The 15,856-nt window shown below is 40.8% G+C and overlaps 1 protein-coding gene across 1 annotated transcript in view; it reads right to left on the bottom strand.

Annotated features, from left to right (window-relative positions):
* Nucleotides 1-7,905: 7,905 nt before the first annotated feature.
* The window catches only part of ARMC3 (armadillo repeat containing 3), a 95,864-nt gene continuing 87,913 nt past the window's right edge, over nt 7,906-15,856 (bottom strand). Inside the window, exons 17-19 of the mRNA XM_059057858.2 lie at nt 13,748-13,948; nt 11,767-11,929; nt 7,906-8,115 (exon numbers count right to left, since the gene is read on the bottom strand). Coding sequence (XP_058913841.1) covers nt 7,906-8,115; nt 11,767-11,929; nt 13,748-13,948 — 574 coding nt within the window. The remainder of the gene's footprint in view (nt 8,116-11,766; nt 11,930-13,747; nt 13,949-15,856) is intronic.

Genomic DNA, 15,856 nt, shown 5'->3' with positions numbered 1-15,856 from the left:
AAAATATTCAGTTTTCCAAGTTGCCATATTTTGGAGTAGTGTGTTCTCAGCCCTGCCATCAGCAAACAATGAAGGTGAAATAAGAAAACTTTCCAAAGCTGAAGGCATTTGCAACCAAGACATTCAGTGCAACATGGGTCTCAAATTTCCTAGACAGTTTATTTCATGTATTTTTTAATTGGCTTTTTATAGACACAAACATACATTAAAACAAAAGTTTGGTTTCAATTTTTTTTTTTTAATTTTGAAGAATAGTTATTTGCAAATCTCTGCTTGCATTAAGGTCTTTTTTTTTTTTTTTTTGCGGTACGTGGGCCTCTCGCTGTTGTGGCCTCTCCTGTTGTGGAGCACAGGCTCCGGACGCGCAGGCTCAGTGGCTACGGTTCACGGGTCCAGCCGCTCCGCAGCATGTGGGATCTTCCCGGACCGGGGCACGAACCCACGTGCCCTGCATCGGCAGGCGGACTCTCAACCACTGCGCCCCGCAAAAAAAAAAAAAAAAAAAAAAAAAAAAAAACCACACTTAACCATGAATGTGAAAATGTGAGCTGAAGTAACACTTTGGAGTACTCACCAAAGATTGACTCTGACCTTCTCTGTGGAAGTTTCTGGTTCACAGTTGAATTCTGTGTGCATTTGCATCCTTCCTACACGGTGTCTTTGACAGTGATGCCAGCTGTACATGAAAAATGATAACAGGACATGTCCTTGGAGGAGCCACTTTTTAAGACCTCTGACTCCAAGGGCTCTGCAGTTCAGCCAGTGACAGGCTGAAGCGAGATTTGGCTTCTCTCCTGGAGAGTGACTTACATTAAGGCTCTGGACTAGGTTCCCAGACAGACGCCACCCCCCTGCCCAGCCCAGGCCTTCGGGACTGTGCCAGTAACTCAATGGTGAGCCTGAAACTAAGCCTAAAAGGAAGCAGATGGTCTGTATTAAGAGATTTTCCATGACCTTCGTCATTTCTTCGTTTCCTTTCTGTGGGATTTCATATTCGTGAGCATATCCTCTGAATGTGACGGTGTAGCAGTGTTAGACTCAGCAATCCTGAGTCTCAGGGCACTCATTTCATAAAGAACATGCTTCAGAAGGGAGCATTTGAGTTATCCTGTAAATTTTTTTAACTCACCAATAACGTTTATGCAGCAATCATGGATCCTGGGCGTGGAGATGGTTTTCCTGTTGTGAAATTTTGTGCCATTCCTTAAAGTAATAATATTATTACTTCTGAGTGGGGGACTAAAGTCCATTTCTAGCAATTCTTATCTTCGTTTTTATTTATTTTTTTATTCTCCTATTAGCTAGGGAAAATAAAAACTGCACAACGAAAATCTCCCCATCTCATGCAGCAGTTCATTTTTTCCCTTTCATCCTAATTCTCAAAGAAGTAAATAATTGCAAACAAAGGATACAAACGAAGCTTTCTATTCTGTGAGTCTAAAGGACCAGCATATTTACCTTTCTTTCTGTCTGTACCTCTTTGATTTGTATTAATAAAAAGATATTAAAAATTTTTTTCTAGAAAGCCAAATAAATGAAATCACACAGCTAGCCAATTCTGTATGCAGGATAATGACTATCAATGATTTGGCAGATACATGACTTGATAATAGAGATACAAATACATTCAACTGTGTTTTCAAAGTTTTTCTAAAAGTAAAGGCTATGGCAAGAAAAGAAAGGCACTAACTCAGACTTTTCAAAGAAAGGAACCTATAAATAAACTAATTGGGCTATCACTCGATTTGTATGTCAGATATGTAAGTACTGAGAGAACAATGTTTGTTTCAGCTGTTCTCATCAGTATGATTAATGACTACTTTAAAGTGCTCGATTCCATTTGTGTGCCAGCTGTTCTTGTGTAAAACAAACTGGGACTTTCTCAAGATAATCAAAGTGGGACTGTCTGCAGGGTTTGAGAGCTGATACCTGCGAGTTAGAAAAGGAAATGGATGGCTCTTAGCTGATCCTGATGAGATCAGACCCAGACTCCTGTGACTGAAATATATTCCTAAAGCAGATGCTTGTTTCTGGGGCCTTGTAAATCAAGGGCCTGCCCCATGTGCAGGTTCTGCTTGGTGGAAAGGTCTGAGCCAATCGGGAGCCTTATGCGTGGTTAGCAAGTTAAAAAGAAACTAAGTAGTCTTAACCACACAAACTGATAGTACCTTCAAAGGTAAATATACAAGATGAGTCTTTCAAAATCACAGACAAGCTGGACCAAGCAGCAATAAGAAATCATCAAACCATGGAAGTAATACTGTGTGCTTTCCCAGTGAAGCGGCCACACACAGGTCACACACCCCCTGGGCGTAGGCAAGGTGTTGGTGATGGCAGCATGACTTCGCAATTAGAAAATTGTGTATGCAGGATCGTGATTTAGCAGATAAATGACTTGATAGTGCAGATATAAATGGATTCATCTGGGTTTTCCAAAGTTCTTCTCAAAGTAAAGACTGTGGAGTCAAAAGAAAAGAGAAGCAAAATGGGGAATGATTTCAACCATGAGCTTCAAAGACATTGAGCATTTGTGTGTCTTCACTTCCTGTAGAGCAAGTTCAAAAGTATCTGTGCCATCATTGTACCCTCTACACTGAAAGGCAAAAGGAAGTCAGAGATGGGAATGATTTTCTTTACCACACAACTGCTTTCAAAAGGATCCACATGAAAATGAGAATCCCATTGTAGTCTTTAATGTCAGTTCGTTTATGGCACAAAGGCAGTCAACAAATATGGTTCAGGCTTTCCCTGTGCTGGTCACTGCCCGTCAGGTGGATGCCAGACCTGAAATAGCTTTGCGTCTCACTGGGAGAGATCAAAGCATAATTGCTAACAGTTGTCAGATGCTTACTATTTTAGCACTGTACTGAGCGTGTACAACCACTATCTTATTTGTTCCTCAGAGCAGCCTTATGAGGTCATTATTACAGCTGCGTGTCCATTTTAGAGACAAGGACACCAAGCTATTTGTTCAACATCTCACCGTTAAGAATAGCAGAAGCAGGATTCTCACACCCAAGTCTCTCTGACCCCAAGGACCATGCATGGTCTGCACTACCACATGGTAGCCATGTTCACGAGGAAAGGGGCAGTGCCAGGCAGTAAGCATGTGGGAAAATGTTGAGGTGAGTGCCAAAGGCAGTGTCATGGAAGGTCACTAGAAGAGCAAAAAGCATCTTGAGGAAGCTCAGGGAAGAAGGTGAGGCTTAATCTGAACTTGGATTTGAACTTGTAGACCAAATATTAGTAGGATGATATTGAGGAGAACTACCATACTTTCTCACTAATGCTCATTTGGGGCTGCCAGAGAATGAAAATTGGCCTCATGAATCACTGAGTTGATCTACTGCCACCTTTCTTATATAATTATTATTAATTATATATATATATATTAACATTTTATAAATTTTGTATCAAAATATATCAATCATCTCTATTTTATAGATGAGAAATTCCATAAAGCCTCATACACTGTAAGAATTTATGAAGCTATTGGGAGATAATTCTCCATGGATCTCCCTCTTTTCTGCATGTCTTACAAACAAAGACTTCCTGACTGCCCTTTGCTCTAGACCATCTCTTCAAGGATGTTAGTGAACAGCCCAGGAAGGTATAGTGAAAAGGGCAGATGCTTCCTATGTGTTGTAACAGCTAGGTCCTCTGAGCTCAGTGTTCCTCTCCTGGAGCACAGCCCACCGTGTTTGCAGGCGTCCGTCTGCGTCTGTCCACATTGCCCCCATGAGACTTGGGAGCGAGGGGACCTGACACGATACGCTGTCTCATGCTGCTTGCTGTGCAGTGAGGAGTAAAGTCCTTTGTCTCTGACCCAGGTATCTTGTGTCTTATGCCAGCAACCATGAAACAGTGGCAGTTAGCTTGCAACTGGGGTGAAATCTCAGACCCTTCACACTTCAGAAGATAGGAAAGTTTTCTTTCTTAAAGAGGTCAAATTTGTCCTCATCCTTACTGAAAAATAATGCATCTGCTTTGGCATCCATTGGATTAATATCAAGTAGATCGATCTTAGAACCCAGAGAAACCAAGGAAGACAAAATGCCCTTGTGAGGGTCTCCCTTCGACGCTTAGTCAAGGTGCCCAGGGACTAGGCTAAGTACAGCCCTCTCCATGTCCATACCCTCAAAATGCTCATCATCTAAAGCAAGGGTTGGCAAGCTGGCCCGTGAGCCAAATCTGGCCCACACCTGTTTTATTAAATAAAGTTTATTGTCTAGCAGCATCTACTGCTGCTTCTGTGCTGCAGTAGCAGAGTTGAGTGGTCACAGTAGAGACAGCATGGCTTGCAGAGCCTAAAATATTTACTATCTGACTCTTTTTTTAGAGTATTTTTTAAAAAAAATTATTTATCTATTTATTTGGCTGTGCCAGGTCTTAGTTGTGGCATGTGGGCTCTTAGTTGTGGCATGCAGGATCTAGTTCCCTGACCAGGGATCGAACCCGGGCCCCGTGTATTAGGAGCGTGGAGTCTGGACCACCAAGGAAGTCCCTACTATCTGACTCTTTAAGGAAAATATTTGCTAACCTCTGATCTAAAAGAAGAGACAGATACATGAAGAATAAAGAATTCCCTCAAAACATGCTAGAGGCCAAGGTATGAACAGAACATTATGTGAGAATAGAAAAGAAAGCTATAAACACATACACGTACTCACGTATAGGCATGTACAACCCCGCCCCTCCGTGTACACCCATACCTGTCATTTACATGCATGGTCTTACTTCATCCTTGCAGCAACTTTGTTAGGCATGTAGATTAGGAGCATCACCTCTACAGAAAAACTAGGTTTAAATAAAGATTTGCCAATTACGAGCTGAGTGACTTTGGGGTAAGTTACTTAACTTCTCTGTGCCTCACTTGCTAAACATGGGTAATATCACCTATACGTCATAGGGTTACTGGAAGGATTAAATGAAGGTGTAGAATATAGCCTCTAACACACAGTAAACAGCATGTAACTATTTGTTATCATTTATCTCCATTTTTCAGATGAGTAAATTGAGGGACAGAAAGGTTGAGTAATTTTCTCAAAATCACATTAAGTAGAAAAAGGTAGATGCAGAACTTAATCTCAGCTCTGACTCACAAATCTGGGCTTTCTGCCACGATTATTATATTGCTTGTCAATAATAAAGGCTTATTAAATTTATAAGTAAAATCACCACAATAAAATTTCTTTACCTTTTCCAACAATGCTTTCTATTTTTCAAATTGTGATTTGTGGCTTATTGGCATATCCTACAGGTCATTTGTACTGTGTGAGTTCCACAAGGGTCTTACTTGAATTCACTATATTAATATATGTACACCTGACACTTGATAGTTGTCCTTTAAAGTCAAGTCTACTTTTATTATTAAAATAATGATGGTTTCTGGCTTTAAAAGCATACACGTAAGCAAAGGTTTTGCTAGTGATCTATATAATAATAAGGTAATTTTAAATTAAGGATAGTACTTTTAAATACTAAGCTCTAGATAAGTGATTTGATACTATTGTATTGCTCTAAAAATATACCAAAACTGGTGATACGTTCCATATAGTTTTCATATTGTCAGTTTATCTTACCCTTATTATTCAACTGAACTAAAAAAAAAAAAAAAAAAAAACCAGTAATTGGTTTATAGCCTTTCTGGGAATGGTTCTAAGGGAAAATGTACTGTCTCCTGAAACCCCGTATCTCTTATCTCCAGATTACTGCCTTTGGCAGAGGGATAGTATGGGGAAATCTTGCTGAGAAACTTGACTATTTAAAGAACTTCATGTCAATAAAAAGGAAAAGTCAATATCCATTTGATTTGACATATTATTTTGAGCTTCTAGAAAATATTTTCCATGACTGACAATGCTGCTTCTTTGACAAGGAAATAGTTCATGTGCAATCTGATGTGTACTTACTAAAAGTGGAGGGCAATTATTACCTAGAACCTAAGCGAGAGAGACACTATTGCAAAAAATCATCTCTAAGATGAAAAAAAAAAATGTCTCTTTGGTCTGCACCAGACTGAAAAATGTGGTGTATACCTGAACAACATCTTAGTGGCTCTGCATGGAACTTTTCCCTCATTGCATTTTGACGTTTTGGCCATTGGCCTATGAAAGCTATTTCCAGAACTTGCCAGGAGGTTGTTTTTCAAAGATGTTATTTTCTATATTACATTTGTCATCTGTATGAAGCTCTCAAAGAATTATTCCCCTGGTCTTTGTTCCTCTTGGGAAGCTCCTTTGTGCTTTTATCTAGTAGACCCTATTACCAATCATGTAACTGATAGCATTCCCCTCTGCACTGGCTGCTAGAAAGTTTTGAGTCAACTTTTCACTTACCTCTAACAAATACGCAGGATTTTCATGGACTGCGTTTTGAATTCTAAGCTTATCCCTGGCCTTGTCAAACTTTCTTTTCCTACACTTATGCCTGTTTTTCATTTATTTTTATCTTGTTACATCTTATATATCTTTTTAATCCACTTTGAATGCTTTCTGGATCAGGAGAGACTTGGAAATGCTTAGACGGATATGTATCCTATAATCTGTGCTCTCTTCATGAAACTGGGTGATAAATATAATTACCACACCATTTGATGTAAGGAACTTTATTTTGAAATAAAGAATTACACATTCTTTGAAATTACACATTGGTTCATACAGAATAATCTTCACCTTAATTTCTAAAATCAAACTCACTTTTGAAAACCTTCTAGCAAAATATGATTAGACGGGTCAACTTTAGACTTAAAGCCTGGCTAAGAAAATGTATACCTCATGAGATTCATTTTCTCTTGCCATTTGAAGTGGGTGCTTGCTCCCCATTTTGTGCTCAATACTGAAAACACAATTCCTCAGCAAAGATTTACTTTATACTTATATTTCAAAATTTTCCAGAAAAGAACTTTTAAGTCATGTAAATTTGAAGTCACATTTTTGTGACCCAGCGTTCAAATGTGCAAAAAGCAAATCAGAATTGTTTTTAACTTAAGGTATGTTTCCAAGTCAATATAGATAAGTGCTGTGTATGGAAATAGTTTTTAGAAATATTTTGAGTTCAGTGAAGTATATACTAAACAGTGTTCTTAATGATAAATTTGGGAAAATATGAACAAAAAATTTTAGAAATGAATTTGTGATACTAAAATACATCTACAAATATTCAAAATATCAATAACTTTTATGGGAGTGAGACAAGGCGACTGAAGACACAAAAAACCATGGACTTGATTTAACCAAGTCTTCCTGGAGCATCCGGAACATGAAGAATGACAGCCATAGGGCACTGTCCTGGGAACAATAGCTGGGTGCTGTGTGTGTGTGTGTGTGTGTGTGTGTGTGTGTGTGTGTGTGTGTGTGTGTGTGTGTGTGTGTGTGTGTGTGTGTGTGTGTGGTTAAGCGGGCCTCTCACTGTTGTGGCCTCTCCCGTTGCGGAGCACAGGCTCTGGACGCGCAGGCTCAGCGGCCAGGGCTCACGGGCTCACGGGCTCACGGGCTCAGCCGCTCCGCGGCACATGGGATCCTCCCGGACCAGGGCACGAACCCGCATCCCCTGCATCGGCAGTTAGACTCTCAACAACTGCGCCACCAGGGAAGCCCTAGCTGGGTGCTTTTACACATGATTCCCAAAGGGCAGAGATGCTCCTTAGGAAACAGCGGGGTGGATTAATTTCGAGAATAATAAGCTTTACACAAGTGTAATCTGATCTCATCAGACTGAATGCTTGCCAAAAGCCTGAACTCAGAAGCACGACCAAGTCCAATCCTAGTGACCTCATTTCTACACAGGGAGAGCATTTCTAATATTTTTATTTAAAGAAATATTGATAAAATCTACCGGTGAACTTCATAGAAAGGGTATATAATGAATTTTTTGTTTGAACACCCTTTGTGTTCATTTGGAAGTTTAGAGAAATCTGTAAAGATCTGCCTCTCGGCTTCTTAACTTCATCAGTGCCCCTGGATGGAACATGAGGTCAACTATGTAAGTTTCCGGGGGAGGGAGAGCCCCAGTCACCCCCTTTCGGGATTCATTCATCAGCTTGACTTCATTCCAGGCTCTGCCGTACTCCCCGCGAACCAGAGAGCAGCCGATGCCAATTCTGTCAGCCAGAGCCTGTGGGGAGAAAACGCGAGATCAACCAAGAGTGAGGAGGGAGAGGGGCGGAGAAAAAGCCTTGGTTGAAAGACCCACCTTGGTCGAAGGTGAAATATACACTCTTGCAGAACAACAACAACAAAGTGCTTAGAAAGGAGGCTGGAAAAAATGTGGAGTGTTGTGATAGGAGTTGGTAAGATGTGACAAGTTCCCCTGTTGCTCAAAACTGTGGACTCAAAATCTCTGTGTAGGTCCTGCTGGGAAGGGACATTTTTCAGGCTGTTGCGCTACATTGTAGCAGCACAAGATTGATAATGTAATTGGAGAAAAGCTGTTCCACGGGCTTTCAGCTCTAGTGCATCTATCAATCTTTCCACGCTCCTGGGCGGCTCCTTGGGTGTGATATGCAGTGGGATTGAATGGCAGGATTGGAATGGTGGGGACCTGTTTCTAGCCCATTTGTTCTGTGTGGTGTAGACAGGTGTTATGGAGCCGCAGGGGCAGAATTGTGCGCGGTTGGTCCTTCTCGGGCTGCCTGATGCCCTGTCCTCAGGGCTTGCATATGTTCCTCAGAAGCTGTCTCTTCAATTTGTCCTGATTTTAAAAGCACTTTTTAAATAATCTGGAAACTTCCTAGCCGCATGGTAGTGGATAAGAGAGCTGGCTTGTGGGACCTTAGTTCCCCGACCAGGGATTGAACCCAGGGCTCCAGCAGTGAGCACGCCAAGTCCTAACCGCTGGACCGCCAGGGAATTCCCAGAGTCTGAGTTCTTAACCTCAGCTGACTTGAATCTGGAAGTATCTGTTTTCTTTGTGAAGTGGGAAACAAGGTTGTCTGCGTGTAGGAAGAGGTGAAGATGAAAAGGCTTAGGAAAGAAGGCAGATGTGGGGCACAGCTGCTGAGGAAAAGAGGAAAAGCCTGTGGCCAGGAGCTGGAAAAGATGGCCAGGTAGCATGTGCATCCACCACCTTGGACCCTGAGTTGGCTGTGGCACATTGCACTGTCGCGTTCTGCAGCCCGAGTGTCATCGTGGGCAGGGCAGGCAGTCGGCTTGGTCCAGTGCGGGCAGGCAAGGTGGAGAGGCGGAAGGATGGGGGCACGAAGACGAGGGCAATCAGTGAGCAGGTTACACGGCCTGTGGACGATTTATCTAGGCTTCCATGGAGGAAAGGAACTGGAAGAAAACGGGGAGATGAAGAGGATAGTGAACGCTTTGGGAGGAATGGAAGGATAACACGTTTTACCAGTGAGTGTTGGTGTTCGGGATTCAGTGGGAGGCAAGACCTGGGTGATCAACTGCGTGCCTCAGGTGAGGCGTGAGGGTAGTGAATTCAGCCTGCTGTAATGTTATGGACTGAAATGTTTCCCCTTGAGTTTTCCTTCTCAAGGTGGGTCCCTTAAGAGGCAGTCACGAGGGTGAAGCCCCCGGGATGGGATTTGTGCCCTTATAAGAGGAGGAAGGGCCCTCCCCCAACTCTGAAATATAAGGATATGGTACGAAAGTGGCAACTGCCGACCAAGAAGTGGGTCCTCACGAGACACTGAATCTCCTGGCACCTTGATCTTGGACTTCTCAGCCTCCAGAACTGTGAGAAATAACTGTTTATTGTTTAAGCCACCCCATCTGTGGTACTTGGTTATAGTGGCCTGAGAAGACTAATGCAGTGCCTACAAGACACACAAGGGCAGCTAGCTACAGGGTAAACAGACAGACAGACCTGGAATCAGGAGCGGCTTGTGGGACAGAGGAAATGATCTGGAAACCTGAGGCATGTAAGTCGTATTTAAGGTGATGTAGGAGGATGACCTCACCAAACAAAGTATGTAAAGGGAGAAAAGAGAAGAGCCTGGGACAGAACCTTGAGTTCTGGGTCAGGACCCCAACATTTAAGACAAGGGTGGAGGAAAAGAGGTCTCCAAAGGAGACTGAGATGAAATGGCAAGAGAGGACAAAAGTTACTAAAGAAAGTGGTGTTAAAGAAAGAGAAGGATCAGTGACAAATTCTTTGACGTATCAAGCAAGACAGAAAACAGATCACTGTGATCCTTATTGGGAGGGAACAAGGGCCAGACTGCAGGGAGTTGCAGATGAAACTGAGGTCAAGGAGTGACTAAGAGTTGAGATGACTCAGAATTTTGACCGGGAATGAGAATTATCTTCAGATAGAAGCAGTATGGTAGGTTTTGGCTCAGATAGTCATGGGCTCAAATTCCAGCTGTATCTCTGGTTGTCCTTGGGTAAATTCCTTCTCTAAGTATCAGTTTTCTTATCTTTAAAACAAAGGTAGTAATTTCAACATCTGGCATATTTGAGACTCTTCACAATTATATTTATTAAGTGCCTGGCACATAAGCTCAAAATGATGGTGGTCATGGTGATAGACACTTGTAGGAGTAGCCGTAGATATAATGAGAAAAGATTTACATTTTTTCTCTTTAAATGTTTTGGACTTAAGTTTAGATTTTAAAGGTAAAACAGCTAGTAGAGAGAAAGAGATTTAAGATGGGAGAGAAGAATTGATAGAGCAAGGAATCCAAGGAAATAGGAAAGACTGGCATTTGGATTATAAACAGAATTGGCTTGGAACTGGAGGTAAGATTCAATGAGGTTTATAGGTATTCAGGAGAGGGTAGGAAGTTTATACATTTAAGTCTATGGCTCTGAAACAATTTTCTCAGCTCCTATTATACTCCAGATGCTGGATACAATGGAGGAGAAAACAAAGATCACCCCCTCCCATAAACCTGATCCTGCTCCAGTGTCCACACCTCTGTGAGTGATGCCATCATGTCCAGTTACCCTGCCCAAATCCTGGAAATCATTTCCTACTTCTCATGCGGTCTCTCACATCACCGCTAGGCAGTCAACAACTCCTTTCAGTTTTATCTCCTACGTCTCCCGCCAAACTCACCTCTCGTTCACAGCCTCCACCATGGCTTTAGTATCAGGCAGGCACCTGTACTTCTTGCTCCAGTGACCTTCCAGCTGCTCTGCCCGCCTCCAGTCTTTCCCCCGTTCTAGCTCATTCCCCATTCTGTTGCCTGAGTGGTCTTTCAAAATCACTTTCCCCTTAACTTTCAGTGGTTACTCACAGATTTTAAGATCAAGTACAAATTCACGTGGTGCTTTACTGTCTGGTGCTTTAACCTTATCCAACCCCTCCCTGTTTTTCTGGATCCAGACCAACTACTCCACATCCCTCATATGGACCACTGAGTCTCATACCTGTTATTTTAAATAAAATATTTGTATTGTTTAGAACACCCTTGTCTTCCTTCTTTACCTGCTGAAATCCTATGTAGCCTCTAATTCTGAGGCCACATATCACTTCCTCCCTTGAAACTTTCCCTGACATTACCTGAGAACCCACAAGTCTGGCTTAGGTCCCCCTTGAATGCAGAGACTGTCACTTTAGTATCCGTATATTCCCAGACCTTGGAAGAGGCCCTGGCCTAGAGTAGGTGTGTGATAAATGTTGAATGAATATGTTTCCAATAGTCTGGTGAATATACGTGTGTGTATGTATATATATATACATGCCAAATATAAGTACATCTAAATGATAGGATTAATATTATCCAGTTAATTGTTAGCAACTGGCTCACTCCACAATGATAAAGACAAAACATTTTCACCTAGTGGGAAATGAGCAAAACCTCTTAAATACCTTGAAAAGCAAAGCTCGATGGTAGAAGATTCCTTTTTTGATCAGTCCAATTGGTACAACATTGGATTTAAGTTGAAACTTTAGTTCACTTATATGAAGTTCCCAGCTGAAATCATGTAGTTTTTCTTTTGGAATTTTACCGCCCATTTTTTCTGCCACGTACCTGTGTCAATTACAGTGAGATTGAATCAATCAAGTTTAATATCTCACTTTGGATGCTTTGAGTATAAATATCTGTGTAATTATACTTGTAAAAGATACTTTCCCTCTGATTTTTGTTTGCTTTGCTTTAAAAATGCATTTACTATAAGTTAACATTATGCTTACTATATTTAAGCTATCTTACATAAACTGAAATTCTAACAATTTCATTCAGCAGGAAGAAAGAAATGAATGCTAATTTTCCCAATATTTATAGCAAGATACAAATCAATATCACACTACATTTGTATCAACACAGTTTTTAAATGTTTTCTTACTCTTGGAAAGTATTTTCAAATGTTTGAATCTGAAATCCAAGGCATTATCCTGACATGTGGTCCTTCTTTTAAGGAATTTAAACTCAGAGACAAAGACAAACATATAGGACCATTGTGAACCCTGAGGTTCACAAATAGTTTCAAGTTTCATCATCTTTTTCTTTTAAATTTTATCATTTTTTTAAAATTTAGAGAAAGACATGGCATTTACGTAACACTGAGGTTAGAGGAGAGAGGAAGAGGCAAAAAGGGAAAAATTCCTAACAGGCGAGGAGGTGAGGTGTGGGGGTGTACTTTGCCTGTGAGTTTCTCCTAAGATTAGGCTCTCACTGAAGACGTCAGTAAGCACACCTGCAAAAATCCTCTGTCAACTGAGGCTGCTACATCATGGAGTAAAGGCAGAATTGCCCATTGTAAAGAAAGAATTTCCTCTTGCTGTATGTGGATCCAAGTGAAGAAGAACAATGGTGAAAACCAAGAGAAAGGATTAGGCAGAAAACTGACCCTCAGTGCCAGCCAGGTGTCCTGTAACAGCCGCTAGGAGCCAAAGGCATGGGGACACATCTCTGTATTGCTCTCTTGGTGTGGGTTCAGCTTAAAAAAACAATTATTTGGGAATGATGAAAACTACTTCTGATAGGAACAAAGCATGAGGAAATTTGACAAGTGTTGAAATGAGCTAAGTCAGAGTTCTGCGTGAGTCATCATTTCTCAAGGACACCAAGGAAAACTTCGGTAGCCAAAAACGCTCTCTTCCAGAGTCGCCTGACAAGAAGTCAGTGATCTGGCGGCTGTGTTTCTTGCAGTTGTCACATCCAGGTTTGGTGCCTGCAGTTCACTTCTATTTGGAGAAGGTACAAGCTCCCACGGAGAATGCAGCTGTTGCACAAGCCAGGAGCTCACGACTGGCTGGTGCCAGTCATGAAGGCGAGCCTCCATCTCTAGTGATTTCCTGTCAGTCATAAAGTCAGGTTCTCGGCCTTCTCTTAGCGGAATCAGATTAAATGCTCTCATTTAGGAGGCGACCTCACTGGCTTATACAGCGTGCCGAACCATCTCTTAGAATACCCACAATCCCACTTTGGAGCAACGTGAAACACAAAAGATCAGACATATAACATAAAAATAAGGGATGGCTATTCGTATTAGAAAACAACTTGTGAGTTTACAAATAATTCAAAATAGGATTCCTTCATTCATAACTTTAGGATCACCCTGAAAGATGCTTTTCCTGGTTTAGCTGGAGAAAATGACCTAGGCATTTTTCTTTAAGTAATTTCCAGCTCCTAGCTCTGATTCTTGGCAGAAATACGATCTAAAATAGAAATGGAGGATTTATTTCCAATTCATTGTGTTTCTGCTTCAGAGTCAGAGGCAGGGTGCTATACAAGTTCGGTTTTATTATGGTGTAGTTGTTTGAAAATTGGCTAAAAAGTGCAAATCAGTAACATCAAAAACATTTTTCAGAAATTGAAAATGTGTATGTATATATAGACGCTTACTTTGCAAGAACCTCAATCTGTTCCTTTATACTGGTGATGGGAAGTATAGATCTGGTCACTTCATACACATAAACACAGAAGTCAGGATCAGAGGGAGGGAGCCATTCTTTATCAGGGCTTTCTTCTCCAGTCACTTTTGGTGCTACTGCAACCTCTTCCTCCTCCTTCACTTTTTCCTCTTCTTTTTTTCCTCTGCCTTTCCTTAGAGTGTAAACAATAGCAATCAAAATCACAGAGTGAATAAGCACTAGCTGTGCTCTGAGTTGATCTGAAGAACATTGCAGAAATATAGTATTTTATATATACCTCAACAACCATACCATACAGAGTTTTCAAATTTTCCATGATAATGACAGAGTTTTATAGTCTCTATATTTTGCCAGAGAAATTATTTTTCAAGAGATTACTACATGACTGATATATATTATGAAAATCATTGCTTTTCTGTACCATTGCTTATCAAGATATTTGGTACATTGTAGGTATGTAATAAATATTTATGGAATTGGGAAAAAATAGGTTGCCTCCTCAGAGAGTCTATGCCAGTCTTATATCATCTATTGCTTTAGTTGAGACCTTCTGCAAGAAGAATTTGGATCCCACTTTTAAGAACAATTATCCAAAATATGGAAAAAGACAAAAACAAAATAAGGATGGCATGGAATTTCCATGTCATGCAGGGGCAAAGACTCATGCAAAGTTTATCTAGGGAAACGTATTTAGTTCTGTACTTAGGGAAAATAGAATGTACTTAGTAAACAGTAAAGATACTGTTTAATTAAAAGATACTCTTAATGAAAAGTTCCAGACTTAGAGAAGTTACTAATTAACATATAGATTTTTGTTTAGTAGAGATGCAAATTATTTCTGTTCAATGGAAAAGATGCTCCCAAAGGTTAAAATCTTTTTCTAACATTCCTTAATTAACTCGGATATAAATGCATATATTCTCAAAGGATCTTTGAACCAGTATTAATATCTTACTAATTCTCTCATGAGTGGAACAAATCAATGACAGGGTTTCTCATTCCAGGTAACAGGGAGTAAGCACACTTCACCCTGTGTCTCCGACTGAATACAGTCATAAAACCTGGACAGGGTGCATGCAATAGCTATTTGAAAACTCTGAAAAATAATTCATAGCAGGAAGATCAGAGAAGACTGACATTTGAATGACTACGAAACTGATGGTGAGCTTATATTTTAACTTTCCTCCACTATTCTCCAAGCTGAACTAAACATAGCCCCAAGTCTGGAAGTGGGCATCAGCACAGAGAGAGCCCAAGGAGAAGCCTGATTGAGAAACAGGAAAGAGAGACAGTGGAGGAAACCCCTTTTTTTTGATTCTTTTCTTATTTTTACCCATTATCTTGTGCCCCATCTTCTAAGGAAGCTTGTGACGGTGGCAGCGGCGGTGATATTAAGGTCCCTAAGAGTCTAAAACTGCCTTATACTTGCTCAGTCCTCCTGCTATTTAGCTGTGGACATGGATGCAGTCATGGCAAGAGTGTAGCAGCACAGGGTAAATAAAGGTTTTCTTGGCTTGAGGACCAAAAGGGAAGCTCCAAGGAACCAAAAAAGACAAGGAAGATCATGGAGAGGGAGGAACTCAGGAAAGCAATCCTATAAAATTGTTTTTATATTCCTAGGCATACTTCCAAGTTGTGTGTGCATAGTACTGATCCTAAACGGTACATACGTAGATTTTGAAGATGGAACTATGGTATAAACTACTGCCCTAGTCCCATACTGGACACTATTTGGCACACATGCAGGGCTGATCCAAATAGCACCGCAAAGCCTTTGAAAATGGGACTAATGGTGGAATGACAACCCACAAAACACTGGTTGAAATTTGAAGACTGAAAGCAGCTGGGCCAATTGACTGCTAAAACACACACACAAAAGAAACATTCTTCTTAGAATATGTGTAAGACCCATAAATAAGAACTGAAGGACTCATAACATAATATCACAATCTATATAATTACTCAACATATGAAGAACCAGGAAAATCTTACCTTGTATGGGAAAAGACAATCAAAACACATCAATGCTGATGTGACTCAGCTGTAAACTGTTCCAACAAGTAGGTCAAACACTCTTGAA

Source organism: Kogia breviceps, chromosome 3, assembly GCF_026419965.1.
Source record: "Kogia breviceps isolate mKogBre1 chromosome 3, mKogBre1 haplotype 1, whole genome shotgun sequence".
Lineage (NCBI taxonomy): Eukaryota > Metazoa > Chordata > Mammalia > Artiodactyla > Physeteridae > Kogia > Kogia breviceps.
This window is presented reverse-complemented; position numbering and strand designations above follow the sequence as displayed.